The sequence below is a fragment of the Acipenser ruthenus genome, chromosome 18 (assembly GCF_902713425.1).
Source record: "Acipenser ruthenus chromosome 18, fAciRut3.2 maternal haplotype, whole genome shotgun sequence".
In the NCBI taxonomy this organism is placed as follows: Eukaryota; Metazoa; Chordata; class Actinopteri; order Acipenseriformes; family Acipenseridae; genus Acipenser; species Acipenser ruthenus.
In genome coordinates, this window is record NC_081206.1 from 6,013,903 (window position 1) to 6,032,385 (window position 18,483).

General features: G+C 38.9%; 1 protein-coding gene across 3 annotated transcripts in view; it reads right to left on the minus strand.

Moving 5' to 3' along the window:
* Positions 1-16,949, minus strand: part of LOC117423986 (zinc finger and BTB domain-containing protein 46-like) — a 42,548-nt gene extending 25,599 nt beyond the window's left edge. For 2 of the 3 annotated variants that reach the window (XM_034040025.3, XM_034040015.3), the window contains exons 1-2: positions 16,645-16,949; positions 3,025-3,976 (exon numbers count right to left, since the gene is read on the minus strand). In XM_034040025.3, the coding sequence (XP_033895916.3) occupies positions 3,025-3,943 (919 nt within the window). In that variant the 5' untranslated portion in view covers positions 3,944-3,976; positions 16,645-16,949. Of the gene's footprint in view, positions 1-3,024; positions 3,977-8,269; positions 8,317-16,644 lie in introns of all 3 variants that reach the window. The other variant, XM_034040016.3, reaches the window with a different exon arrangement.
* Between the last annotated feature and the right edge of the window lie 1,534 nt (positions 16,950-18,483).

Sequence of the window (18,483 nt, forward strand, 5' to 3'; positions counted from 1 at the left end):
AAAAAAAAAAGAAGAGTCTGGAAAGGTGGCAATTAAACCACGCTGGAGATACACTGGGAAAAAAAGAAAATAAAACCGAAGAGAAGTGGAAAAAATCGGCGCAATCCAAAGTGACGACTTTAGCAAGAACAGAAATCTATTCAATGCGTTTACACAGAGGAGGGCTGCACGGTTCCTGGGGTTAAAATGAGTTTGTTCCAACAATACTTCTTTCTGTTTCCGTTGAAAGATACAGAACAGTGTAGGCTACAGTATGAAGACATAAAAAAATTATAGGAGATGAAACCAATTCAAACTTTTGAGGGCTGAAAAGGGTTAAAATTCTTCTCCGTTTTAAATATGAAATCTATTTTAGTTTTATTGGAGTGGGAGTATATAAAATAGGAATATTAAACCGGAAAAGGGGCGAGAGAGGGCCTAGGGTTGAAATGTGTTCTCGGTATTTTAAATGTTCAACCTATTTTAAGTTTAATGAAGTGCAAATACTACAGGGATGTTTAACTGGAATATTAAAAGGAGTGGGGTGAAAGGGGGCTTAAATTCATTATTTCAAGCTTTAACCTTTGGACAGCTGAGAATTCACTCTGAACGCCTCAAAGTGAAAAAAAATAGGAAAAAGTTCAATAAAGTGGTGCCTTTCATAGCACTTAAAACTATATTTGACAGAACATTTTGTTCACTTTTTTCCCATAAATTAACGTGCGAATATGGCCAGCAGGGTTCGCTGTAGAGACAGATACATAATCCAAAACATTGGAGTTTCCAGATAACGCTTTCTCCTGCAACAACGATGGTTTTCTGTTCCCACCGGCATTTTTCCTGAAGGGAGCATGGTCTAGATATACTAAAACATTTAAGAGAAAAACCTTTTCCCCTAGTTGATTTACTACCCATGATGTGTGGAAAAAAAAAAATATCGAATGAAATCAGGATTATGTTGAAAAATATATTGTTGCAACACAGACAACACAGGATACAGCAAATGTAATGTGTTTGTTGTAAAAACTGCAGGGTTTTAAGTGTCCTATATCATTTATATTCTTGACACAAGAAGATTGGACCGGAAATTTCAACATTTGGTTCTTGGGTTGAAACTATGACCATGTGAAAATGGAAAAACCCAGTGCAAAAATGACTACTTTAGATAAACAAAGGTCTATATTGTGCGAGATACCGATCTTAAAAAACATGGTAATGTACAACAGTGGGTCGGTCTCATTTGGAAAATAAAATCCCCCACCTAACCAGACAGAAGCTTTGGTGGGTTTCCCCTGAGTCTCGTATCTGAGGAAGAACTTCCTGAAAATGTACATGTGGGTGACAGGCGCAAGCACAGTGCAACGACTCAAAAGGCTCAACCAGTTTTCAAAACGTCGTCAGAAACCACAAAAACATCACCTTTACATCTACAAAGACCCACTTGATTATATATATATATATATATCGTTTTTGGAAGTCATTCTGCCCTTTTATAGCTGTAAGATTAAACACTGACCACTTGACCAAACACCTGTTTTGACTTACAGTAGTCGCACTTGGGATTTTTACACTGTGACCTTTGTAAGACCTAGAACCCGTACACTTCTAAATCAGGTCATGTGACCGTGTGGCCCACTGAAACTGAAGCAGAGAACTGGAATGCCACGGTTGCTGTTGGAGCTAAAACGTGGTGGGAATACAGAGGCACTGCATCCTGTTAAAACTCTTCCACTTGTGCAGTCATTTCTTTGTGATATGAATCCTTTTCTTCATCGGTACAGGTTAGAGTTGTTAAGAGATTATTCTATTGATTTCCCCTGGGTAGTTCCATAACAGACACAGGTCATTTTTCAGATTGCTTGAATATCAAACAGTGATGCACAGGAAATGCAGTGTAGAAGAGTCTTTTACGCACAGAGGTTAATAAGCGTTTAATCTTCCTTTTTTGAACTTCTAGTAAACTCCCTTAGAGTGCTGCTCTCCAAGACCTGCTCCATAATAAAATCTGTTATAGGAACCAGGCCTACTTTTACTCCAAAGTGCTGAAAAGCTGATAATTATTATTATTTGTTTATTTAGCAGACGCCTTTATCCAAGGCGACTTACAGAGACTAGGGTGTGTGAACTATGCATCAGCTGCAGAGTCACTTACAACAACGTCTCACCTGAAAGCACAAGGAGGATAAGTGACTTGCTCAAGGTCACACGGCGAGTCAGTGAGTGATCCGGGATTTGAACTGGGGACCTCCTGATTACAAGCCCTTTTCTTTAACCACCAGACCACACAGCGTCATACACAGTAATCAAATATTTATTATAAAGATGGGGCGATAAAGTTATCACATGACCATAATCTTAATGTACTTAAATATTGATAGAATAAAGTGGGGTATTATCTTTTTTTTTTTTTTTAGGAACGTCAATATCCAAATACTGGATTAACTTTATATCCCTTCCAAAAAGAAAATATCAAGGTTATTTTATAAAACTGTTTTAGGAATTAAGTTATTGTTTCCCCATGGTTTGAATTTGCTTTGTTTCAGAAAAAAGTGACTTTGATAGTTTTGCTTTTGTTCTTCTCACATGAGGTTATCAAAAAGATATGGGCAGTGAGGCAGAATCGTTAAGACAGACATTGTGCACTATTTAGAGTTTTTCCACACAGATCAACAGAGTTGTGCCTGAGAAACTGGAAATGGACATGACCATTCATGTTCTATCTACTGTACAGAAAGCCTCTCGCATACTCTTTAATAACCGCACCTTTGTCCTCACAGAAGAGCAGAGTGTTAAAACACAGCTCTAGAATAGATGCAACAGTGCAATAGTGTAATTAAACATCATGTACAACAGAGATGCTCATACAGTTCTTGATGGGACACGTTTTATACCAACAACAAAATGAGCCAGAGACTGCCACAATATCCCACAAATAACCAGTTGTAATGAAACGTTACAATCCATAGAAATTCAGGCAATGGGCTCATTTGCATAGTATTTAACCACTGTAAGAACAATTAGGGAGATGAGAACCCTGTTTCTTACCTGGAATATCCTGGCTGTTGTAGGTCCAGCCAGAGACAGAGAGGATGGATGGCATGGGTGAGCTGGCCCTGCTGTCGTCTTCCACTTGCTGTGTGATGTGACGCACTGTGTCCTTATTTTTCCGGTTCTTCCTGCGCCCGGACCCAGATGGCTGCCACCTCTCGCCGCTGCCCTGCTCCCCCTGTGCAGAAGTAGATCCCTCTTTCCTGTAGTTCGAGGGGGATACCTGCTCCTCTTTGACCTGTACAGGCCGGAATTCACTGGACCACAACGACTGTGAAGAAATGTCATCGTGGCTGTCGTTTTTGGGCTCCTGGTCCTCTTTACCGTACGTGCTCCCTCCTTCGTGGCAGCTGGCAATGGCCGAATCGCCGGAGGAATTGGCAGGGCTGGTTCTCCGTGCCAGCCAAGGAGAGGTACTCCTGCCTGACATCATTGACGCCAACGCTTCCGCATTACTGTTTCCCCCGGTGGCCGTGTTCATCTCGAAATCAACCAGCTCGTCCGACAACTCAGAGCGGATGCTGATGTCGAGGGCAGCTTTGATGAAGTTGTGACATGCCTGGACGATGTCGGTCATCTGCAGGTAGCTTGCCGCTGACATAACCTCGATGACGTTTTTGCTGGTCAGCGCCAAGTGGGCGGAATACATGAAGTCCAAGATGGTTTTGAAGCCCTGCGCTGTGACAATGTCCAAGTGTGTGACAGTGGCCTGCTCGGAGGTCTTCTTAACCTGGCAGTAGAGGGTCTTGAAGTATCGGCTGCTCCCCAGCAGCACGTTCTTGTGGGCTTTGAAGATCTTGCCCTCCACGATGATGCACACGTCGCACAGGATGCCGTGCTGCCGCTGCTCGTTCAGCTCCCGCAGGAGCTGTCGGTAGTGAGACGTGATCTCCATGTCTTCCTTCCTGTTATTCATTTGACAATCTGGCGGGTTCTCCTCCTGCAGGTTCTGCAATAAAAAAGCAAATATATTTAAAACAGCAGCTCCAGGCAGCCTGTTGACAGGAGCCAAGTCAAGGATGTGTGTTAAAGGAAGTGTTGCACCTCTTTGATTTAAACAATATAAAATACTGGCTCTCAACTGCTGTCCTTATGGAGGGGGAATGACGGACTAACAGCCCAGGGTTTCGTTTCAACTGGTAACTAAATATGGATTTTAAATCTACTTACCAGTGTCCATAAAAAACAGTATTACACATGTGGCTGGTTTTACAGATGCTGATTAGCAGTAATCTTGGACTACTGTATCTTTCCTAAGGCAACATTCGGCATTTCAAAGTCAGTGCTGATCAGGGTCTGTTAAACCAGCCTATAGGAGATTAACATCAATATATTTTTTTTTAGAATCCAAATAGAACTCCTAGACTGTAGTGGGTCCCAAAGGATCCAAGTTGAGAAACACCAAGTTTTCACTCTTGTGTTGGAACACCCAGTGCAGCAAACCCAAAGTCCTTCTAAGCTAATCAATAACATAGGTCTCCTAAGCTCACCAAATATAAGACACATTAAGTACATTAACAGGGTGTCAGCTAAGACACGGTCTCTGTTAAACTAAATCATTAAGACACAGAGTCTTACCAAACAAAAGTCTATTTCTGTTTTTTTTTTTTTTTTTTTTTTTTTTTTTTTTTTAAATCCTGTCTGATACAATTGTAAGTAATATAACATGGCAGCCCCAGATCCGGGATGTGACAGCAGCATTTGCTGCAGGGCTGGCACATTTCAGGTCATGTTTCTAAAAGTTATTCAGACCCTGATGGCTTGTTAGATCAAATAAATCCCATGCATTTCCAATGTCTACTTGGACAAAACACACCCTTTCTTTGTACACAACATACAGCAAATGGAACTACAGATGCATGAAATTAATTCAGAATTGTATTGGTTAATCTCAACTGTCCATGGTACTGCTGAAACTACAAGTACTACTTTTAAGGTCACTTGAGAAAATGCACCTGACTCGGTGTAAACAGTGTTAATAGAAAAAAGCCATGTACCGTAGGAGAAAAAGTTTTTGACCTTTGACCAAAAAATAAATAAATAAATAAATAAATAAATAAATAAATAAATAAATAAATATATTATATATATATATATATATATATATATATATATATATATATATATATATATATACACACTGTATATATAAAACATTTTGTTAAGGTGTAACTTCCTTTTGTTTTCTTACAGATTTGCAGTGCGATTTCCAATAAAATGACACCTCCCACAAGTCTGAAGCACAAACCGCTTTGGAGTACAAGGATGGCTAATGTTAAGGGGGGTCCCCATCAACCACATTTTGACCTCTCTATAACCTTTGACCCCTTTACCTGATCAATCTAAAAATGTAAATTTTAGCTTGTTTTCTGAAACAACCCCAAGAACCAGGTTTGGTGTAAATCAGAGATGGTAGGGTGATGACCTTTATACTGTGTTCTGACCACCTGATTATCATTCCAGCGAGACGGACGCATTGCAAAGGGCACAAAACAATGCAACGCAAACCCTTTAAAACACCTTCCCAGAAAACTAGCTATCTTCTGTAGTGGGATTTTAAGAGAAGTATTTTTCGTTTTTTTTCAAAAACTGCAAAAATTGTAATTACCACTTGCATTCAATGTTAAGATCCTATTGTTTACTTTGATATTTTAAACAGTGACTCTACTACGGTGCGATTTTTAAACACTGTAACCCAGCATTTACGTAAAACAAAAAATTACATATAGTAACAAGCAATTTTAATTTTATGCAAGCTTTCAAATCAGGAATAATTACTCAAGCTCTCTCAAGCTTAAACACTGGATGTGGCTTCAATTCATTTATGTTACAATTTCATTATCAGTCTGCAAGAAAGCCTTCAGACTTCGAGAAGGCAGAGCTTGGTTCACAGTTGCTATGCCTGAAGGTGCTTCAATGGTCAGCATAGCATATTGAGTAAGTACAGCAGGGTGGAACACAGACACTGGCTTCGTAAAACAGAAGCATTCAATTCACACAAAGAAAGATGTACAGTAATTACTGGTGCTGTACCTTGGTGTAGAACTATTGTGATCACAGAAACATTTGCAGTCAAAGCTCCCTTTATGATGTGAAGACTTAATAGCCAACCCTAACAATTTAAAACAGGCAGCTACTGTCAGTAACAGTATTAAGCCTGGATCACAGGGTCTAAGAAATCCAGAATTTAAATTGCAAGGCCAGTTCTAAGAAGCTAGACAAACACTCGCCTTCTACTCATACCAACAGAAATGATCAAATTAGGAATCATTTCAGTTTAAAAGTACACAGGTAGCACGAAAAAAGAAAATCCTCCCAGGGTGATGAAATACCCACTCACAGAGCAGGTCATACTTCCTTTTGAACATGTGAATTTCTGCCTTTTTTACAGGCGTCCTGGCCAAGAGACCCCCCGAACCCGAATGTAGCACCTGGGACCCTTTTCATCCTGTGGACCACATGGGGTGGTGTCTGGTGCAATATCACAGCGGGGATTGGAAAGGGTAGCAGCATCAACAGGTTAATCTGTTACAGTATAGTGAGGATCACAGTGTTCTGTATTTACTTCTTACAGTATACACACCTGATTGCAAGTAATGTAGCTGGAATTCTTTACAAACTGCTTTTTAAATGTAAAATAAGTTGCCTACTAAAATAAAGACGCTAATTATGTTGTATCTATAGATTGGTGACATTTTATATTGTTACAGTTTGGCTTAGGACACTCAATGAATGTCAACAATGTTTGGAAGGTAAAGGGTTAACCCAATGTGGCACCTTGCTCCACATCTGTGTCATTTTCACATTTCAAATCTATTCTGACTGGCTCTAATTCCATCTGCCATTTGCCGTCTCTTGTAATTGAAGTCCACGGCTTCTTGATGGCTGAGATGTGTGTGTTTTTCTGTCAGAGACCACAGGGATGATGCAGACTTGACCTGGCGACTAGGACATGCTGACCCCCTTAGGGAGAGCCAGCTTCAGTGTAATACAGAACCCAGGCATCGAAGAATCTGAAAACAGCTTTCCTTCCACTCAAATGGGCAACAAGGTCATTATCCTTGGGTTAATCCTGTATCCCTCAGTGCAGAGAGCATAGTGACAGTGGCTCAAAAGTGCTGAGCATTTACAGCAAAGCCCAGAGAAGTTTTCAAGTTTCATTTAGAAGTACACAAACGTAAAGCCTGATTCAGTACTGTACCTATAGTATGAAGAAAAAATACAATTATGTGCAAACACACTGTGTAAATATTTGAGAAAAAATACACTCTCATGTCATGTAGAAGAAATAGCTCTGGTTCGTATTACTTTTCTTTAACATTTGTGTAATAGTGCTGAATTGTTGTCACTATAAGCTGCAGCTTTATTTAATTGTTATACACTAAAGCAAATATAACAATGTTTTCTTACTGAGATTTTTCTCATTTAAATGTAAAAATAAAATTCAGTCCCTTTGCACTTACTGTGGTGAACACGATGGCCGTCTTGAATTTTCTCACCATCCTTCCCCAAACCTTTACCACCAGACCCTACCCTTCTATAAACCTTTCAGATTGCATTGTGTATTCGGGCTACAATGTAAATAAACGTACTACAGCAGTACTGCAGAGGAGTGAGAGCATGATATGCACAATTAACTTGCCACCCACAGAGCCTCTTCCCAATGCTATACTCAACCAGTAGGTGCAGGAGTCATTTCTGAAAGCATTGCAAATTCATGTAATCCTGTTCACCACAACCTGGCTTTCCTCCTGCCATGCCAACGAGTTGCAGCTTTTCACCCCCAGTTTCATTACCTCTCTGTGGTTCACAATGACAACGCAAGGATTAGCCTATAGCGGCCAACAGCTGTGAATTAAACCCGATAAAAATACCTCATTATAGCTGAGATTTATTTCTGTTCTAATGTAATTACATAATTGACCAAATAAATCTACCACCAAGAATTTTGGCCAATCGTAAAATGATGTGCACTTACCAATGCTTCAAATGTACAGTTTGAGGTTTCACATAGTCAAGCCACTTATAGTGGGTTAGGAATCTATCAATCACTCCTCTTCATCTTCAACAGGTATTTCTAATAATTGAGGCATATCCTGTTGGATACAGTTTCCCTTCTGGCATAGTGTCATTTGCTGTTTTTAAATGCCTGCTCTATATCTAGATCAACACACACACTGACTCACACACACAAACAAAGGTGGAACAATACAATGAACACATGATTGATTAATGGAGTGACCTGGGTGTGTAGGGATCCTCTCAGTGCATTCTCTCAGGTACTGGTGCCTATTAAAACACAGAATTAAGAACGTTGTCAGTATTTTTTATCTAATTAAAATGTGTAAAACCCCCATATAAAATGTCATTATTAAGCTGGATTTAAATTAAGATAATCATCAATCTGTGTGGCAATTGCCTTGTTCCCAATCACACGCTAACGAACCCTCAAGATATAGGCAACACATTCCAGAAAAAAAAACTCATTATCACTCCCAGAAAACGAAGAACTGGTTTCTGTACAGATAACAGCACGGATATCATGACAGTACAAATACCAGTATTATTAAAACATATCCAAGCTCTGCACAAGATCATTTACACAACTACAAAGACTCTTGAGTATATTTAGACAGATGCACCAATATGAAAAAAATGTTTAGTATCATAGAAAATACAGCAATCAGCCTCAACAGAATCATTGTTTTTGTCAAACCTGCTCAGAGGTAAAATTTCCATCCATCAATCTGCAGCTCGCTAGTTGACATGCATACTTGTCAAGATTCATGTCCTGTTCTTGTTGTAGCCAGTCAGTTTAGACATGTGTATTAATTAGCATTAACACTCTTTGTGGTCCTGATGGCCCTCTCTCAAATTCTGACCAAAATAGACGATATACCTGACAGGAGCAGAATAGAACGGCTATGCCCTCAAACAGTTATAAAGAACGCAGCATTCATTTTTGGGTTTGGGGGGGGGGGGGTTAATAGTTAATAAAAAACAAGGTACAACTCAAGTCTTTTTACCCCCCCCCCCCCCCATAAAAACATATACCAAGTTCATGAATAGTGCACTGCCAGAAGTTTTGTCATTTATTATCAAAGGCCTGCCTTTGGTTATTATGAAGTTTTAATCTGTCAAATTCCTTTAAAAACACTTCTTTTTTTAAAAATTCTAAACGAGAAGGCAGGAGATTTAGTGACTACCTACCATACATCCTCCATCTTCAGGTCGATTATTCTAAGGCTGCGAGATAGTAAACATGGCCTTCAGTGCAAAGTGCTCTGCCCCGTTTATAATAGGTCCCTACAGACGCTCAAGACACTTCAAAGAGGCAGGTTCCCTCTAAGAGAAATCAGCACAGCTAAAGAAAGATGAAAGCTACAGCACTGCCTCTGCAAATTAAGAAGTGGGCGCCTTTCTATTTAAAATTGCATAAAGAAGGAAGCCACCTTTTGGAAATCATTTCGTCTGCTACTTCGTAAAAGGCAAGTGTAGTCAAATTTGAAGATATGATAAAGTACAGTGCAGTATTAAAGATGTATCTGAAAGCAAGGCAGAACTTGCACCCTCCACTTGTGTCACTATTAAAAGAAAATGGTTGCTTAATTTAGGGAACCGTAGATGCTCTTAACCCCTTTTGGAAATGACTTAAACGGGGCAAACTTACCACCGCTACACGTTGCAATGGAATTCCAACAACACTTTGACGATATGGACGCACAACATACCAGGCAGCTTCACTAACTCTACTTAATCTTTGTTTGGTCACTGCCAAGGTGAACGATCGAGATGCTACTTACTTCATGAAGAGCGCCCCTTTGTGCAGGAAGAGAATTACAGTAAAAATCCCTCAAGTTCAGATGCACAGCGCGTGTCACTGAGATGCTTTGGGTTGCATCCCTTGTACAGTATAATGTGCAACTCTTAACAACACTATAGGTTTACTATATTGAATACTATAACCCATCTACCATGAACTCTGAAACCTATATTTAACACTGACACATTCTCCTGTAAGTGTAAGAAAGTGAGCATTATGTTCTTCATCCAGAACTGACGAAAGTGTTTCTGTACTCCAATATGTTTACAATAAGTAATATATATATATATATATAGACTTTGACTTTACAATGATTGCTCAACGTCATAATTTATGAGGCTGTATTTAGTAGCCAACTGCCTCTGCAAAGAGGATAAAGTCTTGGATGGGAGGGGAAAACGAGAGTTTCAACACTCTGGCACAAGCCTCACAATATTAAACCTTTTATTGGAGCGCTGAGAATCAGGGGAACCCAAGCCACATTCAAGCCAGATCTGTAATGCACAATGTATAGCTCTGGAATAATTTATGACATAAAACCCAGGTGCTCTGTTTCAGCATTTGAAAACAAAACCATTAGGAAAGCAACAACCTTCATATAAATGTATAAAAAGCCCAAACTGCCCTGAAATTAAAATGAATCACTGATGAGTCATTTATGTTTGGAACATCTTCACAGGGGAATGCATCCACTACAGTATATAGAACATACAAGGGGAATTTAAAACATCAAACAGAAGACCATTTGTAATTCCTAAAACCAAAACTACCTGAGCAAACCCTACGTTAACTGGTCAGCAAAGGGACTTACCATTTGTGGTTGCTATATCAAGGTGCCTTTGTCATTTAAAAAAAAAAATTAAAAGATCCTGGGGTTTACTGTCAGGCTGGTAAAAGCTAGTGACTCTAAAGTCTCTGTATCAATTTTATGGCTCTGTATCAAAATTTAAGCAAAGAAGGGGTGGATTTTGCTCTCATGCACCAACCGTGATTAAAAGGGAACACTGGATGAACCACAGGGAATGAATGCCCCACTTACTTCTCCATTGGGCCAGACAAAAGAAGAAAAAAATTGCGCTAGTCCAAGACGTGTCATTTAATAATAAAAAAAAATCTCCTCCTAAGTTATGCACAATGCTTCAATATTTCCAATCCTCATTTACTGGACCTGTGTCCTGAATATGGGTAAGAACCCCCTATTAGGACAGCCTACAACAGCCATATCATTCAAACAGCGTCTCTCCTCCCTCTCTCTATCCCTCCATTATGCTCTGCAGTTTGATGGAGATGTCTTCGACTTGTCCTGAATTTGCTACATCAGATGGGTAACAAACCCAGCAATCCAGAAGGCAATCATTTAGGGGGAAAAAAACATTGAACCCCAGGAGGAAGCATAGAGAGAGGAGAGAGAACCATGTTCCTGAGATTTCTGCCTTGGAACAGGAGGTTATTGAAGCTGATTGGTATTCCAATGAGTTGCTGAAACAGCTGGACTCCCACAGCCAGTTCAACCTACAGGTGACTCAGACAGTTGTTGGAATGAACTTCAGTAAACGTCCTCACCGGGTCATTAAATTCTTGTGTGATCATCAGTACTCCCAGAACAATATGAAACGCAGTAACTGTACCAAATCTTCAGCCAATCCTCAATCCTTCTAATTTAAAACTACAGTGTAAATCTTCAACAAAACTGCTTTATCTTTTTAAAAGCAATGTACCCTTCAACACTACTTTTGGATGCACATTTTTTTAAAAAGGTACAGCATGTATGAAACAATGGTGCTATTGTCAAAGGTAACACGAAGAAACACACCAACACATTCAATGAAAAAAAAAATGTCATTTAGAAATTTAAAACTAAGCTTATTGCTAAAATTATTCTCCACATTTAGCAAGCAAGGTAGTAAAGATAAACTGTTGAAGAAACAACAAAACTGCATTTTAATCTGGACACCCCTGTACTTTATAATGGTACCAAGAGATATATCCCTACAGGGAAGGTAAACTCTACTGGTGAGGATTTCAGTTAGTTTAAAGAAATAGTTCACATCGAGAATTTATTTTTCAGTAAACACAGTACAGCTTGTAGAACATGTTTTACTTCTATTTTTTTCTTTTCAAAACCCTAATTCAGGAATTAAAAGCATGAGTTCCCCTTGCCTCCCTACCCCAGTAGTTTGAGCCCTTGCTCACCTGAGCTTTTCAAGCTGTAGTTTTCTAATGAAGATCCTCCATTACAGTAAAAACTTGGCTGGCTCAAACTACTTGGTGTATGTACTGTATTAAGTGGGTGTCTTACTTCTACCCCACATTTTATTTATATTCAAACTAACTAACTAACTGCCAGAGACAGGACTCATTTGCAGTGCCGTGTATGCCTGGCAAAGTTTTGCTTGCTTCTCTAAAGCCCATGTCAATCAAAGCAGTCTTCCCAGGCTGAATAACAATGGCTTACACATACAATTTATGTCACACTTGTAGTTCCTGGCGTTTTAAACCACATTTATACTAGGCCTGCCCAGCCAAAGCTTAAATATCTCAGCTGAAGTTGATTGTGTAGATGGTATCTTTTATAGAACCAGCATATTCACAGACACCAAATAGGCTTTGTACAGTAGCGCTACAGTAGGTAGCAGATATTGGCAAAATGGGAAATACAGCAAACTTAATGTTTGTAGTTGTTTGTTATCTTTTAGTGTAATAGTAATTATAATTGTAATTACTGGAGCATAATTGTAACCAATTGTAATTGAACCGCTGTTAGGTATCACTGATTAAATATTAGTTGTAACAGTGAACCAACACCATGATTGGGCTGCAACACAAATAGTGATCCAGCCCTTCCATTCTGTTCCAGTGCAATTAAATCCATCATCTATCCACCACGATTGCACTAAAAGCCTCACCCACATGTGTATGCAACAGCAGAGCCATGTCATTATGTCAGCTAGTGAGAACCCCCCACCACACACACACACAAACACCGCCTCCCTCAAAACAGCTCATTCCATGTGAACGAACGCTCTGATTAAAGAAAAACAAGGCTTAAAAATTAACTCTCTTCACTGTGTGCTTTAACATTCCTTCCTCAAAACATGTTCCATATTACCCCCTCGCCCCATGATAATTCTTTTCTGGACTATTCAATACAATTTTCACCTTGAAGAACAATTGTTCAATTAATATTTTTAGGTGGAATGGCTGGGTGTTGTCATTTTTCTATTAAGAACCACTTAACAGAAAAAGATGAAAGACTCATTCACACCCACACCGTGTTTTTTTGAACAGTACTTACAGTGTAAATGTATAAATATATATATTTATATCAGTGTGTCCACAACCACAAACAAACAATCAATAGCAGTATCATATAGAGGCTTTAAAGAGATGGTCATTACACGCTATTGTGTCCACTTCAAGCATGACTTGCTGGAGTCAAAATCCCAACACGAAAACTCAAAAGACCAGGAGATGAATGTTAAAAACCAAAAGAAACAGCCAACAAAAATGTGTGTCTTCTTATTGTCTGTTTCTTTTTAATCTCCATCTGCAATACACTGCAGTACTGTTTCTTTTACAAAGGAAGCAGAAATTGGCCCATGGCACCCTGATCACCTTGCCTCAAATGAAACACTAAATACTGCTTTCCGGGTTCTACGAATTGTAAAACCCGCTGCCCATTAATTTGGCCTGGTCAACACTGATCATTACCTGTCTGACTGTGAGGTTTCCCAGACCAGCCAGCTCCCTGCAAACACACAACTGCCTGAGGGGTCAGCTGGAGCCAGCGATGGGGATAGAATCCCATGGAAAGAAAGAAAAAAGTGTCACATAATAAACTAAACACAGTATTGACAATCTAAAGTGAACATCGGACATTGTCCTGCTGTAGTTAGTAAAAACCCTACCCAATAAAATGGGTTTGTTTTAATGATCTAAACTGTGGCAAGTCATAATGCAGTACTCTGAAACGTGATCTTTTCTAGAGTATTTATTTATTGTATTTAGTGATGTTGGTAATAAATCATCTCTTGATGGATTAATGTAGTGTTAAAGGGTGGCACTGTTAAGATCTGCCATTGTTATATTATTTTAATAGTCAGCACTTCTGCCAATTCCTAAAAAGTTATTAGTCTCATATTCTCTCTTCCAAAACCACACGTACAGTTACAGATGTTACATTAAGTTTTGCTGTGTTGTGGGCTGCCGACATACTTTGACTTCAGAAATACAACTCAGATTTAAAAAAAAAAAAAAAAAAAAAAAAAAAATCTGAAACTTAGATTCTAAGGGTGTCTTAACTAAGTTTTTGGTTTGTACTTGGTGAGGCTGAACAGATTAAAATAGGCTACTATAGTCACAAAATCATTCTAGGATACTAAAAAGCTTTAGTCAGCGCTTTGTGTTGGTCAGCCTTGGGGTATGCAATATAAAAAGAATGTATATTTATATATAGGATCTGCAATGATAAATGGAAGGTAAGATCAATATTGACAGCAGAAGATGGTGTTTCCATTGGAGAACTGTGACTTCATTTTAATTGGCAGGCATCTACAGATGCAGATTGTAAAGTGGAAAAGCAAGCTTCCAAGTACCAACCATTTATTTGTTTTTCGTTGCTGAAGTGTAACTTCTCCCAAAAACAAACAAAACAAAAAAATATATATACCTGTAATTTATAGTAGGTCTACATAGGTGCAGTCAGGAAAATACCCTACATGCAGTAGAGAGTTGCACAGCAAAGCCAGTACTGAATGCTACACAATTTGTCAAGCCCTGTAATAATTTCAGTTAGCAGAACTGTCACAATGGAATCCTAACAAGACTCTTATTGAACATTCTGAAACCAAAATATTTCAGCCTGAAATGCAAGTTTGTTTTTTAGGAAATGGGCAAAAAGTTGTAATAAACTGGCCTAACTGAATGTTTGCTGTTCCTTTTCAAATACTGGTTAACCTGAGACAAACGTTTTTGACATTATGGGAGGCAGAGTAAACATTATCATATATGATAAGATATTTGGATAATGACTTCAAAAAGTATCAATCGTATCGTGCAGTACACTATTCAAAACTTTTCACTTCAACAAAGTGGTCTGAGTAACTACACCACTGCAAAACAAAATGATCCATAATCAAAATACTATTCCTCAAAACGTTACACACATCACTTCTTACAATCTCCAGGGGTTTAGTGACACCAGGGAAACTAAAACATTATGTCAGATTAACTATTGAGAAAGAGCAAACCATTCTGTCAAACTTTATTCAGCTGCACCTAAAAAAAAAAAGAAAAACAAGCTCTCCTTCATATATTATTACTGTATACGTTCTAGTAATGTATTTAGTGCATCTGTCCCACATGCTACACTGTACACTGCCCTGGACCAGGATACGTTGTAGCCAGTGATTTGCAAATTATTAAAACATGTGTCAAAGTATTAAATTGTATCAGTTTAACAAGTAGTTAAATATTGTCTGCCAGCATTGTGCCATATGATTTTGTTTCAGTGAATTGACACTGCAGATACAGTATACAAGGGTCTGCTCCCCTTTCTGTGCACTACTATCATTGAATATAAAATGGAGGCAGACTGTTGGGGGGCAGAGAGAGAGAGAGAGAGAGAGAGAGAGAGAGAGAGAGAGAGAGAGAGAGAGAGAGAGAGAGAGAAGAGAGGAGTAGGAGAGTGAGTGAGTGAGAGAGAGAGAGAGACACACACCCCCTCCTAATAAATAATTGTGTGATGCTCTTTTCTTTATTATCTCCAGCATATCCCCACCCCCATCAATAATATTGCACTTTATAACACTTCTCTAAACCCCAAAGAAGTAATTCAAAAAGAATTCTACGGTCAGGTGACAAAACAACAACAAAAATAACGAAACGTTGAAGCTGAAAAAACCCCTTCCCTTGTCTGGTGTAGAAAGGCAGGGTGTTGACGCAGCAGAAATTTCCAGCTGGAGAAATTCCCCTTTTGGAGGTTAGACGAGGGAGGAGGGGAGGGGGAGGTTAGACGAGGGAGGGGGGTTAAACCCTTGCCAGCTTTTGAGCGAGTATCCATTTATACCACGAACCGTAAACATCAAAGCCTCCACAACACATCACTGACATTCCAGATACATTTTCTCGTTACCTTGTAATGTTATGGGACTGAAATCTATTTCAAAATATCATTTTTCAGGGTTTAAAAGAAAGTCGGACTAGACGAGAGAGGGCGGCGGGTTAGACCATTTGAAATCCCTACCCACAGATAAATGACAGTGAGCTCTTAAATTAAATGGAAACAAAAATAAAACACTGGACTACAAAAGTAGTTAAGAGTTAAATATAAGGTTTGTTTTTGTTGGTAGAATGTTTATTGCCATTAATAAGAACAGTATTATTAAAATAGTGAAATATTATTTTATGTTCATTGTTTACTGACTGCTTGCTGCTAGACAGTACAGTGCTGTGTAACACTGAGTTTCTTAAAGTCGCGAATGTCTGACCTGTCACTGTCAGAGCAGATACAGAGCATTCACACATACATAAATACATAACTGTATACTGTACATACATCGTGTCAATCAAACCATGCAAGCTCACGGCACTGTTCAACTTACATGTCATAATTAATTAGGTTGAGTAAAATACACAATTACGTTATTATATTTGCTCTATAATTAAAAGTAAACATCTCCAACTGACGTAGAAAACGAATACAACACCGTGCACAAAATTAAATTAGAACATACAATTGTATAGAATGTATATAGATAGTAATATATAGAATTGGAACCAACCAAGATCCTTACCTGTTAATCCATGAAGATAGGGTTCTTAGAATGTTGCTGCTTTGGGTCCAGGGTGCTATGGCAACGAGGGGCACACTAAGAATATATGTATATTTGTGGTTGCTGTCTCTGTATATGTATGTAATTCCTCTGTTCTCTTTCTTCCACCCCTGGCTCTGCCTTTCTGTGTCTCGGTATCAGGAACCAGCCTCCCCCTCTGTCTCTCCTCTCCTCCTCTCTGTCTCTCGCTCAACTGAGTCTCAAACACAGGAAATGAGGCAACATGGGCATACACACTTACCTAATAGCATGCTGGGTAAAAAGACCAGCCCCACTGACAACCCCAATCTGACTGACAAAATATTGTCTTTACTACTAGACTGAACACACAGGCCTGTCAAGCCATGGATAGGAAAATAGTAGTTTATTCAGGCTGCTTCAGTACTGTATGTGACTATGTAGTGCCTTTCACACAGTTCAACAGAGCACCTTCATCACCTTCTTCTTCTTCTTCTTCTTCTTCTTCTTCTTCTTCTTCTTCACACTAATAATAATACATAGTTTAGGTTAACGTCTATTGGCCAGTATTTGTACTGTGTAGCCAAATGTATTTTATAGCTTTTGACTTTGTGTGGATACTGTTAGTAGGTTTCATTTTTGTGCATTTACATGCACATATTTTAATTCCAATAATAAGCAATTATTTTTAAAACATTTAAAATATTTTTTTGTAACTTGAAAACTGCTTTTAAAATTTATGTAGTAAAGGAGCTTGTGAGGAACTGTTTTCTGACTATCCCATGCTTGCTCAGCATGATTTTTTTTTTTTGTCATTGGAGTTTCAATGGTTCCCGGGTATCCTTTGCAAACAATAAGCGATTGCTGTACCTCCTGGTGAGCCATGTGATTGTGTGTTCCCCCGTGTTCCTCATTCATATGAGGTACCGGCATACAATCTCTAATCGAATGTCTACAGCAATGCAATTTAAACAGCTGACAGCATCTTAGTGAGCAATAAGAATAATGTTAATTTTCACAAGCACAAACCTGGAAGGCTTTCACAGCTGAAGATTATGCTGTCAGGGCAGGATTTGATAGGCTCCTCCTGGTTAGTAAATGTAATGAATGACAAAGAACTGAAAGATATCACAACCGTAATCTAGCTACAATGTACCCTATCTCTATATTTCATTTACAAGGGTAGATGTTTGTTTTTTTCCTGCAAAATCCCTACAGCGACACCCTGTAGTTTGTTTTGACCCTGCATGGTTTATAACCTCCTGTCTAACCTTATTTGGAAGGGTAAAAAAGTCCAAACACTTAGGAGGCTAGTGAAATACGATTTTAGAAAAATAGGTACTACTACTTTAAAATTTGACATGTTTTATCTGACCTCCCCTGTAATATCTGTCCAATTCTCCTGTGAATAAATCCCAGAAGTCAAATGATTAGAAATGAACAGCTTTGCGCAGACTGCCAGGACTACGATCAGGAGACCTGCAGGTTGACTCCTGTCCAAAGCTGAAGATTGAAATATGTGTTTACATGGATTTTACATGTTCAGTGGTATAAATACTACAGCACATGCATATGGATTACCTTTGATTCCAGTTACAGACCACCCAAGTGACCCCCAAAATTGACATTAAAAACCGCAGACCCATGACTGTCATTGTAGAACCCACACAATAAAACTTATATGTAAGATTAGGGTCAATCTTGGCTGGTTCCCGGCCTCGGTACACAGCACAAGACTAGAAAGTGGATTAAACTGTTTGGGTGATGTAAAAAACTGAAGTTTGTCATCATCAACACATGATTGCCTGCACACTCCATTTACTGATGGGTTCTTAATTCAAG